At 41.7% G+C, this 17,142-nt stretch overlaps 1 protein-coding gene across 11 annotated transcripts in view; it reads right to left on the bottom strand.

Annotated features, from left to right (window-relative positions):
* The window catches only part of LOC118397707 (otoferlin), a 129,757-nt gene that overhangs the window by 31,114 nt on the left and 81,501 nt on the right, over positions 1–17,142 (bottom strand). For all 11 annotated transcript variants that reach the window (XM_052470681.1, XM_052470680.1, XM_052470686.1 and 8 more), the window contains exons 6-9: positions 6,478–6,548; positions 6,190–6,322; positions 5,953–6,007; positions 1,072–1,203 (exon numbers count right to left, since the gene is read on the bottom strand). In XM_052470681.1, the coding sequence (XP_052326641.1) occupies positions 1,072–1,203; positions 5,953–6,007; positions 6,190–6,322; positions 6,478–6,548 (391 nt within the window). The remainder of the gene's footprint in view (positions 1–1,071; positions 1,204–5,952; positions 6,008–6,189; positions 6,323–6,477; positions 6,549–17,142) is intronic.

Here is a 17,142-nt window from a genome sequence, read left to right as displayed (position 1 = left end):
GGGAAAAAGAAACCCGCACACTGCTCTTGCTAGTAATCACTGCTCTTTAATAAGCTTTACGTATCGGCCTCAAGGCCTTCGTTTCTTCTTTTTTTGTCATCTTATTCAACTGTTACCATGCACCTGCAAAAAAGGTAGCTCAGATGTCGGAGTGTATTTTGAATCATGAATTGCGGGTGTAGTGAAATGCTAGTTTTCCAAGCTCCAACAGTGCAGTAATATCAAACAATACACACAAATCTAAAAGTAAAAGAATGGAATTAAGAAATATTAGTATGAGCAGCGTTGGAGTCCGGAGTATGAATATATATACTGTATATGTGGTGTATAGACATTGTGGACAGTATGTGGATACTTATGTGCCGATATGATATGTATTGCGATTCTCATGAGTCTCACGATTCTATATGTATTGCGGTTCGATACAGTGATTACAAAGCGATACGATGATCAATAAATAATGTCTGGTGCAGAGGGACAAGAGAGAGCCATGGAGAAAATGAGTTTTGATCAGCCATGGAAATAAAATTGGTGAAAATACATTCCCTATTTAGAAAGAAGATGGAGAACAGGCTATGAAGGAAAAATAATAAAAATAATAATATTGCGGTATTGCCAAATCAATAAATACCCCGATTTGTAACTGTATTGTCCCCCCCCCCATCACTAATGCTTGAGTTGAATAACTAACAGAATACAACCAACAATGATCAAGTTAACATTCTTTCAGCATTGGCTGAATCCATTCACGTCCGGGTGAATTGGATCGAATACAAGGGGAATTATTACAGACTAATGTCTAGCAGGATCAGGACACCAACTGAATAATGCTTTGACGCTTTGCTCAGCCTCCCTCTCGTGAAAGAAGAGTGTAATGTGCATAGCTCAAGGCAGAAAGGATTCCTGTTGAGCCCAGAGCAGAGGCTTTGATCTGAACACAGCCAGGCTGGTGCTGGAGCCTCTGAACTGAGCCTGGCTTCTCTTCCCACTTTTTCTACTCAATTATACACAATGTAGAAGAGAGAGGGGAGGGGAGGGGAGGGAGAGCGGGAGAGAGAGAGATGCACTTACCTCATTGTAGTAGGGGCAGTTAGTGGACTCCTTCATGGAGGTGTACTTCTTGTCGTCCCCAATCTCCACACAGACCACAGGGTCCATGTTAAGGCCAACCAGCTGCCTTGCCTCAACGACTGTGATGCTAATCTAATGGGACATATTAGCATTAGGGTTGCAAAGAAACAGAACATTTTCTGGAAAACCCAGGTTTTTCGGAAATCCTGCTGGAGGACTATCGGAATCGGGAGGGAATAAGCATGGAGGGAATCATTTAATTCCAAAACATTCCACCCAAATGCGAATGAAAGTACCATAATAAAAGGGTACGGCGTGAAACAAACAAGATGACAACTCAGACTGGAGGTTTAGACTACAGAGGCGACTTCTGTCCCTCAGGGTTAATTATCCCTGCTGTGAACATCTCAGTTGGTGTGCGCTGTTGTGGTTCCTGGTCACAGAGACTGGTACATTACTGTATCTAGGTCAGTTTGCTGTTGTTAGCAGGGGAGTTTATGCAGTTTGCAGTTAGGCTACGTTAATGAGCTGTTAGATTCTGTTCTCCCCACCCAGCCTTCACACTATCCTCTAATTGTATCCTTACTGGAGCGTTTTTTCTTTCCTCTCTAATAAACCCCATTCCTCCATCCTTCCTTCTCTCCTCTCCTCTGGTTGATAAATGTGTTCACTATGACCTTACCCTTCACCAATTCTGCTGTGAGACCTGAGTCCAAGCCAACAACCTGTACACAGCATCCAGTCGAAGCTATTAACTGCCTTTTCTCTCATGTCTTTTCTCTCAGGAGTGCGACATGGGTCCATGTGGAGGGAGCATGGAGAGACTTTTCTCATGCTGCTGGTGTACTGGTGGGAAAATGGGCAAGGCATAATGGGCTGTAACGGACAGTGGCGGCCCAGGTGAGAGACATTATCAAGGGCCATCCACTTTGAAACGAACTGACGAACTGAAACACTATCTGAAGCAGAACATGAAGAAATGCCAGAAGAAGATTGCCAGGAAGGAAGGGGGTGGTCAACTGTGCCTGTAAATTGATTTAGGGTTGCCCTAAACTGTTTATTTGGGGTATCATTATTTTGGAGGTCTACACACTAGGAAGATTATTGTGATTTAGATTGAAATGCATTGAGACACCGATCTGTCATTAACAAACCACTAAGTTGAGGGTCTTGCGTTTGCGTTATAGACTCAAAGTAAAGCACGAAGGACTGTCATTCGGTCACAAATTTGGGTTGTATCACTATTATGGGGACGGTGATAGTAGGGGTTTCAATTTACCATGTTATCATAATTCTAATGTTAAAGTGCATCAATACATATGGCTTTCTGGATAATACAGAACAATTTACATGAATGAGCATGTTTAAGTATGTTTATAACTATATACAGTACCAGTCAAACTTAGACTTAGTCTCAAAAGGGAGGAAATGTCACGAAAAATGACAAAATTAGACATACTATACTGTTTTTACTTAGAGAATTGTCCATTGCTATATGCTAGTGTTTTTTTTGCTGATGCAGGCTTGTCTTGTGTGACTTAGTCATAAGTCTGGGCGTACAGATAAGAGCCGGGTGCGACCGCAATATGTGACATCCCATTTGTACTATCTGCTGGAACTTCTTTCATAAACCATGTTCCCCATCCCTGTTTGCACACATCTGCTAACTGCCACATAGACAAAGAGGTTGGACTTTCTATAAAAGCTGAGAGCCAACTCTGCTCGTTGGGCATTTAACTCTGAACTATGAGTGATTGTTGATTGCTCCATTTTTTGCTAATCTTACAATAAAGGTTGTTGTTTGAAGAATATACAGTCTCTCTTTAGAATTTCCAAGACATCAGTCATCTTCCCCAAATTAAGGGGATGATGGTGCAATCTTTGTGAGAGGGAGGGAATATGATTTTATTGGTCCTCAACTAATGGCTCAGACACTCAGTTAGCCCTGAGTTAGCCTGCAGGTTAGTTCTGAATGATTCATTGCCATATACATTTACCTGGCTAAAAGGTGAGCCACTTGCGTGGTACCGGTTATCCCGAGTTGAACTCAGAGTTGACCAAAGTGACTCAAACCATGTAAGTAATATAGGGATCAGGAGCAAAGACCAAGATTTATACCAGGACATTGGTCCAGGGGCCCTTTCTCAAATTGTAAGAAACTCAAGTAGAGTAAACTCGAGTACAGTACCGCACAGTAGAGCACAGTACAGTACATTATATAATGGGTGGGTCTAATCATGAATGCAGATTGGTTAAAACCGCATTCCAGCCGCTGTCTATTCCACAGGTTACCACCGGCTAAATCTATGACATTAAAATGACAATTTACTCTGTTCCATTTGACTGCGCAATCCACTGTCTCATCAGCCCAGCCAAGCAATTTATAAACTTGATCTCCACTATAAAAAGCATCTAGACTTTATCTCACATTTCCTTTAGACTATCATTTTGTTTTCAACAGCAGAGATTTGTGTAAACCTTGCTGTCTGTCTCTCCAACATTTGCAACATTGTTTCAATATTTACATTTCATTTCCAGCTGTCCTATAGTAATGAATGTGTCGGGAGTCGGGATAAGACAGACAGGCAGGGAGCGTTTCTCAGCCAGTCGAAATCATGAACCAGCTGACATCATTTCTATGGATATATACAATGAAATGTTAATTGAAGAAAGGTTAAATGAAACAAAGTGCAGCTTTGTGTTAGCTGTGTTGTTGGCTAGCTCCTCTGAACAACAGTGTCCTGATGAGTAAGCACATTTTCTATGGTAGGCTAATTGTGCCTCATTAGGTCATTGTAATGAATGTCTCCAAATACATGCAGCTTAAACAAATGCAAATGCAGCTACTTTGCTGTTATTTTGCACTTTTTGACGTGACTGTAAGTTAGCCGTAGCTGGCTAGCTATAAAGGGATAAGAATGTTGCCAGCCAGTATGACAATAGAACATTTAGAATGAACGACTGGGTCACATCCAAAGATACTGTAATGACCTGACTAGATCATAAAGGAACAATTGTCCAGACAGAGGTTTGAGTTTACGAATTGACGGTTTATAAACCCAACTTCACACAAGCTACTGTTTGGCCATAGCCCACGCCAAATAAATGAAAGATACCCCACAAGCCAACCGTGACCTTCTCTTGTGAAGCCCAGATGTAAGAGAGAGAACAATGGCTAAACCTGGTCTTAACTTCCAATGCTCCATCCCCCTGCCCAACCCCCTCCATGCCACTCCGCCAACCACCAGGATGCCCGGCATCAGAACATTCCAGGCATCCACATGATTGGCACATAGTTGGTTGATTGGCATGTCGGACCCCGCGAACACTGGTAAGTACAACACAACCCACTAATAGCCTACCACATAACACACCGCTGTCTGTGCGGGTCGCTACAATACTGAACAAAAAGACTGAACAACTGGGTCGCGTCTCTAGGAACGGAACCGATACAACTAACGACCAATAATTATTTGAATATGTTGGTAACCCGTTGTATAAAAGTGATAATGCCCTCGAAGCCGGTGCCAATATATCCTCCAAACACGGGCTTCTCTGGCACTATCACTTAAGTAGAACACAGTACAATACAGCATATTACAGTAGAGTACAGTAACGTCATGAGTTGTGATTATGGTCCATTGTTTAGCTAGCTAACTACATGACTCCACTCTAATTTTGACAATGTACTGTATTTTCATTTCAAGTTAAAGGGTACTGTTAGCTAGCTAGCTAACGTTAGCTGGCTGGCTCGCTAACTAACGTTGCATCATGCGTTGGTATTCATTGTTTACCTAGCTAGCTATCTAGCTACATTTCTTAAAAAATACTCTCGTCTCAGTGTGCCAAAGTGCAGAATAACTGATGCATTTTTGAACACTCAACACCCATTGAATATGTCCAGTGTCAGTAAACGTTGGCAACAAAGCATAATTCAATTGTTGCCAGCAGCACATTTACAGTCACCAACACTCTGGATAACATACAAAAAAGTCTAACCAGCTCTGCTAGGGCGAGTAAAATGGTCAGAGTGGGGTGTTCTCTCATTATGTTTCTGAAAGTAGCTAGCCAATGTTAGCAAGGTAGCTTGGGTGCTTGACTGTAGTTGTGAGGTCACAACTTTTGGAACAACTCTACTTATTGGCCAGAGCGTCCAGTGTGCGCTCTGAACGCGATAGGACGAGTAATGTTAGGGTGAGCTATTCTCTCTCTCTCTCTCTCTCTCTCTCTTAGATCTCTGGAAGTAGCTGGCAAGTTCGTACAGAACGCACGGACCAAAACTTAAAGAGATGGGTGGGGCTAAGGCTTAAGAGGGTGTGAACAATGCTTTGTGTAGACAAAGAAGGGTGTTATATTGAAAAATAGTGTTAGATAAAAAATAATCATGAATTGCTTTATTTTCAAACATTAAGTTTCGGAGTCAGGTTTGGGACAGCCACTTGTACAAACAATGTCATTGTACCATGTTCATTTAACAATATGTTTGCTATTGCTTAGAAATGAATTAGAACATACCATGATTTAAATAAATGTCCTAATTTTGGAACTTAACAGTTAAAACAATTTAAAAATTGTGCGCGCCTATTACTATGACTGAACCTGCAAATCAACACATGTTTAGAGTGGCAAGTAGCCTAGCGGTTAGAGTGTTGGGCCAGTAACAGAAAGGTCGCTGGATCAAATACGTGAGCTGAAAAATCTGTCAATGTGCCCTTGAGCAAGGCACTTAATTTGCTCGAGAGGTGCCGTACTACTATGGCTAACCCTGTAAAACAACACATTTCACTGCACCTATCTGGTGTATGTGACAATAAAACATGTTTTTGTTTTTTTAAATATATTTTTTATTGGGGGTTGGGGTGTATTCTTTCCTCATCTCACCTGGTAATCCACAGGCCTCCCAGAACTAGGCTCCATCTTGATATCAGGCTTTGATCTGAGAGAGTCAAGGCACACAAATCAGAGCTTTTCCTAATGAAGTGTAGCCTGCAGTGTGCTAATTTACTCAACTAGTACTGTAGTATGGGTTATAAACATGAATAAGAGTGTTATAAAGGGTCAATGGATCGTTGCAGTAACAGATGTACAATAAGTAAGTACATAAATAAGTACACAGACCTCTTGTTGGAGACATTGGTGGTGACGGCAGTGACGGAGGCCAGGGAGATGCAGTCTGGGTCCAGACCCCCCACCCCTCCCAGACGCATGGCCTTCCTGTTCAGATCCTCCATGTCCAAGATGGCTGGCTCATCTTGGGGGCGCCATCACAATAACCTATGTTACTATATGCCAGGGGAGGCCAACCCTCTTCCTGGAGAGCTACAGGTCTCTCTCTCTATCTCTGCTCTAACACACCTGATTCAATTTATCAAAGTCTCGATGGGCAGCTGATTAGTAAAAGCCTACCTTTCTTGTGGTCATCCTTGGAGCTCTTGGTCTTGCCGAGCTTCATGGCTGAGAATACCCCCTTCCCCGCTCTGAGGGAGGAAGAGAAGAGGAGGAAGTAAAGTAAACAAAGGAACTACTGAACACTTACACAGTGAAATCAGGTCAAATATTTTGGAAGACCTACCTCTTTGGGGATAATGACAAAGTCAAGTTCCCCAAATTCATGAACTATTCTCATTATTGTGACATTCAGAGGACTTTGTTAAACTCTCATGTAGGGACCTTTATATTTATCTGAGGAGGACCTCATTGAACAAGAAATGTATGAGTGCTTCAGCAGTACATTATGAAAAACTACAGTACCTAACTAAAACATACACCATGGGTAGGCAACCCTGTTCCTGGGGTGCCACAGTTACTGCAGGATTTTGTTCCAACGAGGCACCACACTTGACCAACTAAGCTAATTGATCAGTTCAGTAATTGCCTAAATTCAACATACACTACATGACAAAAATGTATGTGGACACCTGCTCATCGAACATCTCATTCCAAAGTCATGGGCATTAATATGGAGTTGGTCCCCCCTTTCCTGCTATAATGGCCTCCACTCTTCTGAGTAGGCTTTCCACTAGATTGTGAAACATTGCTGCAGTGACTTGCTTCCATTAAACCACAACAAGAGCATAGTGAAGTTGGGCACTGATGTTGGGCGATTAGGCCTATTACGCAGTCGGCGTTCCAATTCATCCCAAAGGTGTTTGATTGGGGCTGAGGTCAGGGCTCTGTGCAGGTCTGTCAAGTTCTTCCACACCGATCTCAACAAACCATTTCTGTATGGACCTCGCTTTGTGCACGGGGTATTGTCATGTTGAAACAGAAAAGGGCCTTCCCCAAACTGTTGCCACAAAATTGGAAGCACAGAATCGTCTAGAATGTTATTGTATGCTTTAGCGTTAAGATTTCCCTTCACTGGAACTAAGGGGCCTAGCATGAACCATGAAAAACAGCCCCAGCCCATTATTCCTCCTCCATCAAACTTTACAGTTGGCACTATGCATTGCGGCAAGTAGTGTTCTCCTGGCATCAAACCCAGATTCGTCCATTGGACTGCCAGATGGTGAAGTGTGAGAACGCGTTTCCACTGCTCAAGAGTCCAATGGCGGCGAGCTTTACACCACTCCAGCCGACGCTTGGCTTTACTACGCATTGTGATCTTAGGCTTGTGTGCGGCTGCTCGGCCATGGGAACCCATTTCATGAAGCTCCCGATGAACATTACTTGTGGTGACGTTGCTTCCAGAGGCAGTTTGGAACTCGGTAGTGAGTTTTGCAACCGAGGACAGACGATTTTTACGCGTCACATGCTTCAGCACTTGGCGGCCAAATTCTGTGAGCATGTGTGGCCTACCACTTCGCGGCTGTGCTGTTGTTACTCCTAGTCGTTTCCACTTCACAATAGCACTTACAGATGACCGGGGCAGATTTAGCAGGGCAGAAATTTGATGAACTGACTTGTTGGAAAGGTGGCATCCTATGACGGTTCCACGTTGAAAGTCACTGAGCTCCTTAGTAAGGCGATGGCTGTGTGCTCGATTTTATACACAGGCCAGCAATGGGTGTGGCTGAAATAGCCGAATCCACAAATTTGAAGAGGTGCCCACATACTTTTGTATATATTGTGTACCTGCTCTTCCAGGACAGATCAATCAAAAACATGAAGTGCCTGTGACACTCCAGGACGAGGGTTGCCTACCCTGCCCTAAACCAACATAACTCATTGCACCGTCAGGAGAGAAACATTTAGCAGAGATGAACATCACATGGACAAGACAGTCTCTTCACCCCCCGACCCCCATCACTATAGAACTCAGCGGTGTCCAATAGCGACACACAGTTATTACAGAGGATCACATATCACCACCATAACAAAGGCCTGGACCGACAAATGAGGGGCCTTAATAATGAACAACTATGAGCGTGACCATCCAATTAGCTGCAGATATAGATACATGTCAGATAGAAGATGAAAGGGAGGTTTTCTGTTCGTCTTCTCAAGCATTCTGAAGTGGAGTAGTTGATCAGTTCAATTTCAATTTCCAGTTAAATTTCTGCTTTCCATCTTCCTTTCATTAATTCACTGATATCTATCAAACCCACTTTCGATAAGAACCATAAAAGGAAGGAGATAAGATAGTGTTCATTCAAGAAAATGGGAGCATCCTTTAGAAAGAAGCAATATACAGTAAGACTACAAAAACAATTGTTCACTCAAGGCTGGTTCACCTAGCTACCATACTATTACTATTGACATAATCACAATGCAATGGACTTTAGAATGTAACATTTGTAAAACTGTTCCACAAAATCAATAACACCTCAAAGCAACGCTAGAGTGCAACCACCGGGTGTTGAATACAGATGTAGGATCTTAATTTGAGTTTGCTACAGAAGAAAAATAATCCTGCAGCAAAAGAAAACGTGAATTATTATATGGATTATAATTAATGGACCATTTTACTAGAGGTAGATACATTTTGTTGTTAGGGAAAATCAAGTCTCACATTTTAAAGTGGAAATAACAAACTTTAGAAAGCCTGTGTTGTAAACCTTGAATACACGACAAGTTTGCATTTCCTGCCTTGCAGGAAAATTCTCAGCAACAACAGAGCGATCAAATTAAGATCCTACATCTGTACAGCCTCAGTCAGATTAACAAACATTTAACCTTTTACTGCATTGGGCTAAATCAGGCTCACACAGAGTGATTCTTGGTAGTCTTAAACAAATCTATACACCTCACACACATGGTTATGGGCTTAAAAAAGAAGACGCTTGTAGCATGTCAGACATAGCATTGCAATCTATGCAATTTAGAGTATATACATCACAGAAGACTGAAATATAACAAAACTGTTTGACATAGAAACACGAAATTATGAAAAATATTAATAACATTCCACCCATTAGGCTACAGAGGGCGCATTTGGTCCTTGGCTAGAGGAAAGGGCTATGCAGATCATACTAATCAATAAGCAAAAGCAAGTGGTTCATACATACCATACGAAAAATACCAAGGGTCCAAACCCAGCTCAGGATGACAACACTAGCTACCTCTCTGTCTCTCAACAAAATAAGATTCAACTGTCCCTCATTCACTCTATTCCATGTTTGGAGTTCCTTCGTTAAACAGGAGCCTAGCTCACAGGTGCACTAGAATCCAAGTAGGTAGGTAAAGAGGAATACAGGTGTGCATGCAGGGAGGCAGAGGAGGGAGAGGCAGGTGAGGGTATGAATCTAAGGCGAATATACAGCAGTGCACAAGCTGCTGTGGTGTTGGGGAAGAGGGAGGGGGTGCACTGATGACCAAATAATATGAGTGTAGACAAGCATGGCAAGGGATTCATTGGAGCACATGTACAGTACACTCTGAAACGAAGACACACACAGGCATGCAAGCACACACCAGGGTTTAGAACCAGTTCAGGGAACAGAACTGAAAACTGGAAAAGTACAAAACATTTTTAGAAACAGAATCAGAACCAGGAACAAAAGTGATCTATACAGTTCCGGAACAGAATCGTTATTTTAAAAGCATGAAGACCGGTTAATAACGTTATTTATTGTTACGAGCATTTTTTCCCAGTCCCACAAAAAATGCAACAAAGTGCCTATGCAAAGCCCTCACTCTTTCACTCAGCAACTGCTTCCAGTGTCTGCCCGCCAGCTGAAAATCTTTTCCAGTGTGTGCAGGCTACCTACCCCTCCCAAAACACAAGCTACTGTAGCCTACTGACGTTACAAGTGTGATTAAGAATTTAGGGAGAGATTTTTAATTTTTTTTAAACTAGAGAAGAACGGATGAACTTTTTCAATGCTAGTTAAGGATGCTATAGTTATCATGTTTCACAAAGGTAAGACGTGTTTTTATTTCAATTCTGGTGCCACTCCGCACACACCAGCTTGTTAGCATGGTCCAATGTTCAGCCAACTCTCAGAAGTTCAAAGACATTCAAAGTTCCTTCATAGAAGCCGCTCCTCCGTAGGTATAATTCTGTGGGCCTAATTGAAATAATGCATGTCATAAAAAGATGGCCAGCGCTTCAAGTCAAGCCTCCTCCTCCACCCTCTCTGGCTCTCACGCCTACACTTGTCTGCCCAATGCATGTAAACTACTAGCCCATTTCAGAGGTTTAAAAAGGTTCGAACCAGTTTATAACTTTATTTTTCTGGTCAAAACAGTCAAATGGAACAAAAAAACAATGGTTCCCAACCACTAACGCACGCACGCACGCACGCACACACGCACGCACGCACACACACACACACACACACACACACACACACACACACACACACACACACACACACACACACACACACACACACACACACACACACACTCACACTTACTCTGCCAGAGCAGAACGCTACTGTTGAATGAACTGGGAGGATTAAAGAGGAAAGTTTGGCGTCTGTCTGTCAGAGAACTATAGAGGATCACAGCGTCTTATTACAGTCAGCAGGAACAAAATGGAGGAGATGGAACTGGAGCAGACAAGTTCAACCACAGAGTGAGCTGTCACCAGGGATGAAAACCCACGGACAAATGGGCTTAATACATTTCAACACCTCTATAACAAAGAGACACACTAATAAAGTTACCAACATTATAAAAGAAACACAGAGCCGATACCTACTTCTCTTTTCTGCATTTTTCATTCTTCTCTTTTCCTTTACTGTGCCAAGCACAGAGTGAATGCAGATCGGGACAAAAAAAAGAGTTAACAAACATCACTATCTTTTGAGAGAAGCAGTGTCTGAGCGAGAGAAAGAGAAGAGAACTGATTGAGACTTCGCCTCTTTGCTGTTGTTTAATCAGCGACTCTAGTTTAATAAAGAGAGTAGAGACGGGGCTGTTTGAGTATGTATGAAAGGTCAGTGAGTAGGCAGAGCAGAGAGATGCTAAATGGAAATTAAAAACTGGCTGAACTTCAGAAAGGGCTAAATTTGAACAAATATGCTGCTGGAGGGGCAATTTCTGCACTGTTTTTCCTCTCGGTGTGATGGAATTCCAACTCAATGAACAAAAGTAACGTTATCCCTAAAATGGGCAATAATACAAGCTATGTGTAATCAGAACAATGTCACCAAGTACCCAGTATTTTTGCCCTTTTCATTTAAACTGAAATGGAAGAAAAACCAAGTAAACTGTATCTTTAATCAAAACACTGCAAATCAAACCAATCAAATCACATCAAACCAATCAAAACCACACAAACCGTTTGCTTGAATCAGGTTGTGGAGTAACTCATCAGACCAACATCAATGACTGACCTATCTTGATGTAACCAACCCCCTACTACCGACCATGTCGATTAATACTGATCAATATTATCTATGGAGTGATTTGGTGTAATTACAAGGAATATTTTGGTATATAGTGAATAAAAGTGCTCCTGTCTGTGTATCATAACTCATGGGATAGTTGTCCCATTGATATTGGGGTTGCTTGTCAATCTGACAACCATTCCCATTGTAACAATGTACACAGAAAGCTAAATGACGTTCAAAAGACGTTGAGAATACTTAATATCCGGATGTTGAAAAGGCATCTATGTTTCACAAGCTTGAACAGCACAATACAGCACAGCACAGTACAGTAGAGTTTAATTCAGCAGAGTACAGTATAGTAGAGCAATGTACAGTAGAGTTTAGTTTAATTCAGTGGAGTACAGTAGGGTACAAAGTACATTATACTGTGCTCTACTGTACTGTAGTGTACTGTAGTGTACTGTACTGACATATACTTTACTTTTCATTACACTACTGTGCTCTATTGTACTGTACTGAACTATACTCTACCTTTCCTCTACTTTACTGTACTGTCTAAACTTATGAAAACTTGTTTTTTTCTATGATTGGTTCTGATTTGGTAGGGCCAGACCAAAAATCGACAAAACAAAGATGTCCAAAAGACGCTAACCACTGTGCTCAGTGGTTATTGACATTTGAGTTTTTACTTATTTGAAGAAATTTGAGATGGTACGCAACCACAACAGAAATACAGAGAGGGGCAGCACGCTACCTGACGTAATGCTCAAGAGACACACACGCACGCGCACGCACACACGCACGCACACACGCACACACACACACACACACACACACACACACACACACACACACACACACACACACACACACACACACACACACACACACACACACACACACACACAAAATGATTACTTTTTTCAATTTACCAAAATGAGGGGAGAGAGGAGGGGAGAGCAAGCAAAAATAGATAAAAAGAGAGGGTCGGAGAGAGAAAAAGAGAGAGGAGAATGGTCAGTATAAAATCAAAAACTTGTAAAATTGAATATCAATAAATAAAGGAGGAGGAAAAAAGAATTGAGCTGCAGGTAATTAATAATGCATCACCACAAAGCTCTGTTCTGCTCTGGGGGCTCTGCTGAATAGTCTCTCTCTCACACACATGCACACACATGCACACACACACACACACACACACACACACACACACACACACACACACACACACACACACACACACACACACACACACACACACACACACACACACACACACACACACACACACACACACACACACACACACACACACACACACACACACACACAGTGTTCTCTCAGGAGTGTCTCGTGATCAGATGGTCAGACAATGATCAGGTGAACCAGACATCCAGAGTGGTGGTTCAATGTTCTAGAGCGGACTGTTCCGGTCGAAAAAAAGATTTACCATTCCACTGCCTTCTCATGAAGTTCTCTCCTATTATTAATATTGATATACACAGAAATGGTTTTCTAAATCTCTATTTCAATGACAATTATGATGCAAGCACTGCCATCCGACTTCTATAAAAATGTAGCCTTTTGAAATATGACTGTCAATATCTCAAGAGCTTAGCTGTTCTGTCTGGTTAGGCATTGGCTGCAGGGGCTGCAGGAGTATTAAATATGGCCTCTTAGCTATTGCTTAGATTTTTTTCCCTCTGTGTAATTGCAAAAAGCTTGTATTCTGGGCTGCTGGTGTGGTATTCGTTCCTCTGTGTATTTGTAATAAGGTTGTATTCTGGGCTGGTGTGGTATTTATTTCTTCATTAGTGTAAAAGGCTTTATCAATATTTAACATCAGAGAACAATCCTTTGAGTCTATGTACCCTATACTGGATGAAAACAGGAAAGAAAGAAAGACAGCCTTCCATTTGTGTGTTCGTGCGTGCGTGCCTGCTTGTTGAAGATTGAGAGAAATACAGAACAAGCGATGACAGAAAGAGAAAGGAAGGAAGGAAGAAGAGAGATATGTAGAGGAGGTAAACATATCCGGCTGGTCACAAGAAAAAAGCGGTTGACTTCGGATGTAACAAAAGGTCCTGAGGACGTCGATATATGGCTTCCTCAGTGCTCACAACAAACAGTGGCACAGCACTGGACTCAAACTCACAAGGTTCAGAGCCTTCCCCAAACCATAGCCTTAACCACTTGGAATGAATACCTCAACTTAACCCTTTGAGTTGTTTCTGTTTTATCCCTGCAACCACGTGGAATTAATGGGTCAAAAAATCGGCGTTCATCCAATTCAAATTTTTTTAAGTCAAACTATGAGATCAGGTTGCAAAATACAGCAGTTGACTGAGGAAGGAGGGAGAGGCTGAATAGTAGTCGTGGCTAACTTTCACTCGGCTTTCTCTGAATCCCCCTCTGTCTTAAAAATGTTATTCTGCTCATGCCCGAAATAGTGCTGTTGCATTTTTAAGTCTGGTATTGCATCACGCTTCAGGCTGCTTTCTGCCTGTTGTTTCAAACACAACTCCCTCTCTAGAGCTAGGTAACATGCCTTGGCAAAAAAATAAAATATCTATGTTGACATCCTTAATGAGAGGCTGCCTGGATCTTTCATTTAAAGACCCTTGCTCCCTTCGGTCTCAACGTAGACTTTGATCTGAACCCATTCTTGTGATTATTGTGACTTTGCCATTGTAATTGTTTGTAAGTTTGTGTAGTCTAAAATGTATCTATGATCGTATGGTATCCATTTTTTTTTGTATGCTGTTCTTTGTATGCCATTTTAACATTTGATAATTAACCAATGATATTAGGCCACACTTGGCCATGATTACAGACACCTGTGTCTTTTGACACTATATAAACGAGTCATACCGCAGTGTTTGATCATACCCCGATGAAGAGAGCTTGTCTGTCGAAACGTTGGACAGGACATTTTTGCATCTGAGCTCCTAGAGTGTGCGGCTCTCCTTTATTTTCAAGACATCCTTAATGATATCTGAACTCTTTAGGATGACTCGTTTACGCAATATCATCTCTCAACGTTGTATGATAATCCAAAAAGGCCGATTAGACAGTACACTGTAGCTTCTACTCTTATTTCTTATTTCTCCTGTTTTTTTTATTTGTATTTGTATTTTCTTTAGTTGATATTGAATACTGTCCTGTTGGGTAGGACTTGCACATTAAGTATTTCACTGTACTTGTACATGTGACAAGTCAAACTTGAACGTGAACTTGTGATTTGACATTATGTGTGATGACATTTCACCATAATGAAACAGTAGGTAATTCCATAACGGCCATACATATAAATGAATGCCACAACAGAAGGTGCTTTCTATTTAATGTATAATAATCAGGATCATATTGTGATTGGGCTGAGGGAATCTGGAATCTGGTGTGTGCGATATTCATTACACTTTTTTACAATCGCTAGGATCCATTTCTCAATACTTAGGTCACTTTTTCCAAACTCTTCACACAATTCTCCTAACCAACTTTCAGCTTGGCACAGCAGTTAATTTCACATCCAAAATGCACTAAAACTACCAAAACCCTTTATACATGTCTCAAATCAACTCATTCTTCCATAACACTAGCAAAGGTTGTCACCCAACAAGCAAACAATGACCTAAACAACACTAACAACAGGTGGCATTACACCATGTTTTCTTTTGTAAAATGTCTTTACAAAACAAGAATGACAACTCTCTACTGTTTAGAATTCACTACAGTATATGTTACAGGAATGAATCAGACATGATGCAATAAGCTTCAATATGTTTTATATCATTTAATGACTCCAACCTAAGTGAATGTACACTTCAGACTTCAACTGTACTTCAGTTAAAGTCTCTCATTATAGAACTTATATGGGAATTATCAGTCAAGATGAAATAGGGGTCAGATTTATGCATGGCACAGGTGTTGCTATAAGGATTTATCCCAGGAGGTTGTTCTTGGGATCATCATGGTGATCTCCTCTCACACCGTGGCTTTAGACAGGAAGTCAGAGAGGGTCACTTAACACGCTCGGTCAGTCAACATAGGGGGGCAACACAGTGGCACATAACACACAGGCAATACACCACAAAAAAAACACAGCACTCAGACACACTGAAGAAGACCATGAGGGAAAACGGGGAGATAAAACACCAAGGAGGAGTTGGTTGGAGATATTTGCTATCGCATAAGGACACTTCATGTACACGTATTCAAGCACTGCAATAACATGAATCTAAAGTTACCTCTTCAACGGCAGCATTTGATGTCTACAACTGAAGCTCTTCTCTGAGTACTTCAAACAAGCCACAGCTTCAAACAAAAGACACATTAGGAATCAACGACCCCAGAACATTCTACCAGTGCCAAGTTCATACTGACCTCATATGAATACAGACCCTCTACATTAAAGACTCATTTGTTAGTGGTGCTGTGAGCTCATACAGCCCCATAAAGACCTTCTACATAAAATACTTAATGTGGTAAAGATGGCAAAAGATGGCGCCGATAGAGAAGGCCGTCATCTTACGAGTTCCAACCTGACTTTGACGCTTAGTGACTTTTTTTGTGTTTATCTGTACAGTTTTTGTATCTTTACCGACCAATCACTTTTGGACATCAGATTGACAGTTGCTAACCTGACTTTAAATGTCTAATTTTGACGTTAATACCGACTTCAACTCCGACTCAGCTGTTCGCTTGTTCACACCGGACATAGTTCCTTTGTTTTATGGGCTACCTAAACGCTGCAGACGTAGACGTGGAAGATGGGCTGGCATCCTGGTGAGACAGAGAAGAAGATAAAATCGATCAGCACTCCCCTCTGTTTTATTGGCAAATATCCAGTCACTCGAGAATAAGATGGATGAGATGTGTTTGAGATCTCCTATCAGAGAGACTTGAAAAGCTGCAATGTTCTAAAACTTGGCTGGTTGAATCTATGTACATAGAACTGGTTTCAAGTCCAAAGGGGGGGGTGTGCCTCTTCATTAACATCAACTCTTGTGCTGCTTCCAATGTGAAGGACATCTTGAGCTTCTGCTTACGTGATATAAAATATGTCATGGTGAGCTGCAGACCTCTTTATCTACCAAGAGAGTTCTCATCCGTAATTATCACGGCTGTCTACATCCTCCCACAAGCCAACACCACTTTTGCACTCAGTGAACTGTATGGGGCCCTAAACAAACAAGAAACAATACACTCAGAGGCAGCGTGTCTGGTGGAAGGAGACTTTAGCGCAGGGAGACTTAAAATCATTCTACCTCATTTCTATGACACGTCTCCTGCTCCACTAGGGGCGATAAAACTCTAGACCACCTTCATTAAACCCACAGAAATGCATACA

This window comes from Oncorhynchus keta, chromosome 19, assembly GCF_023373465.1.
Source record: "Oncorhynchus keta strain PuntledgeMale-10-30-2019 chromosome 19, Oket_V2, whole genome shotgun sequence".
Taxonomy (NCBI): Eukaryota; Metazoa; Chordata; class Actinopteri; order Salmoniformes; family Salmonidae; genus Oncorhynchus; species Oncorhynchus keta.
This window is presented reverse-complemented; position numbering and strand designations above follow the sequence as displayed.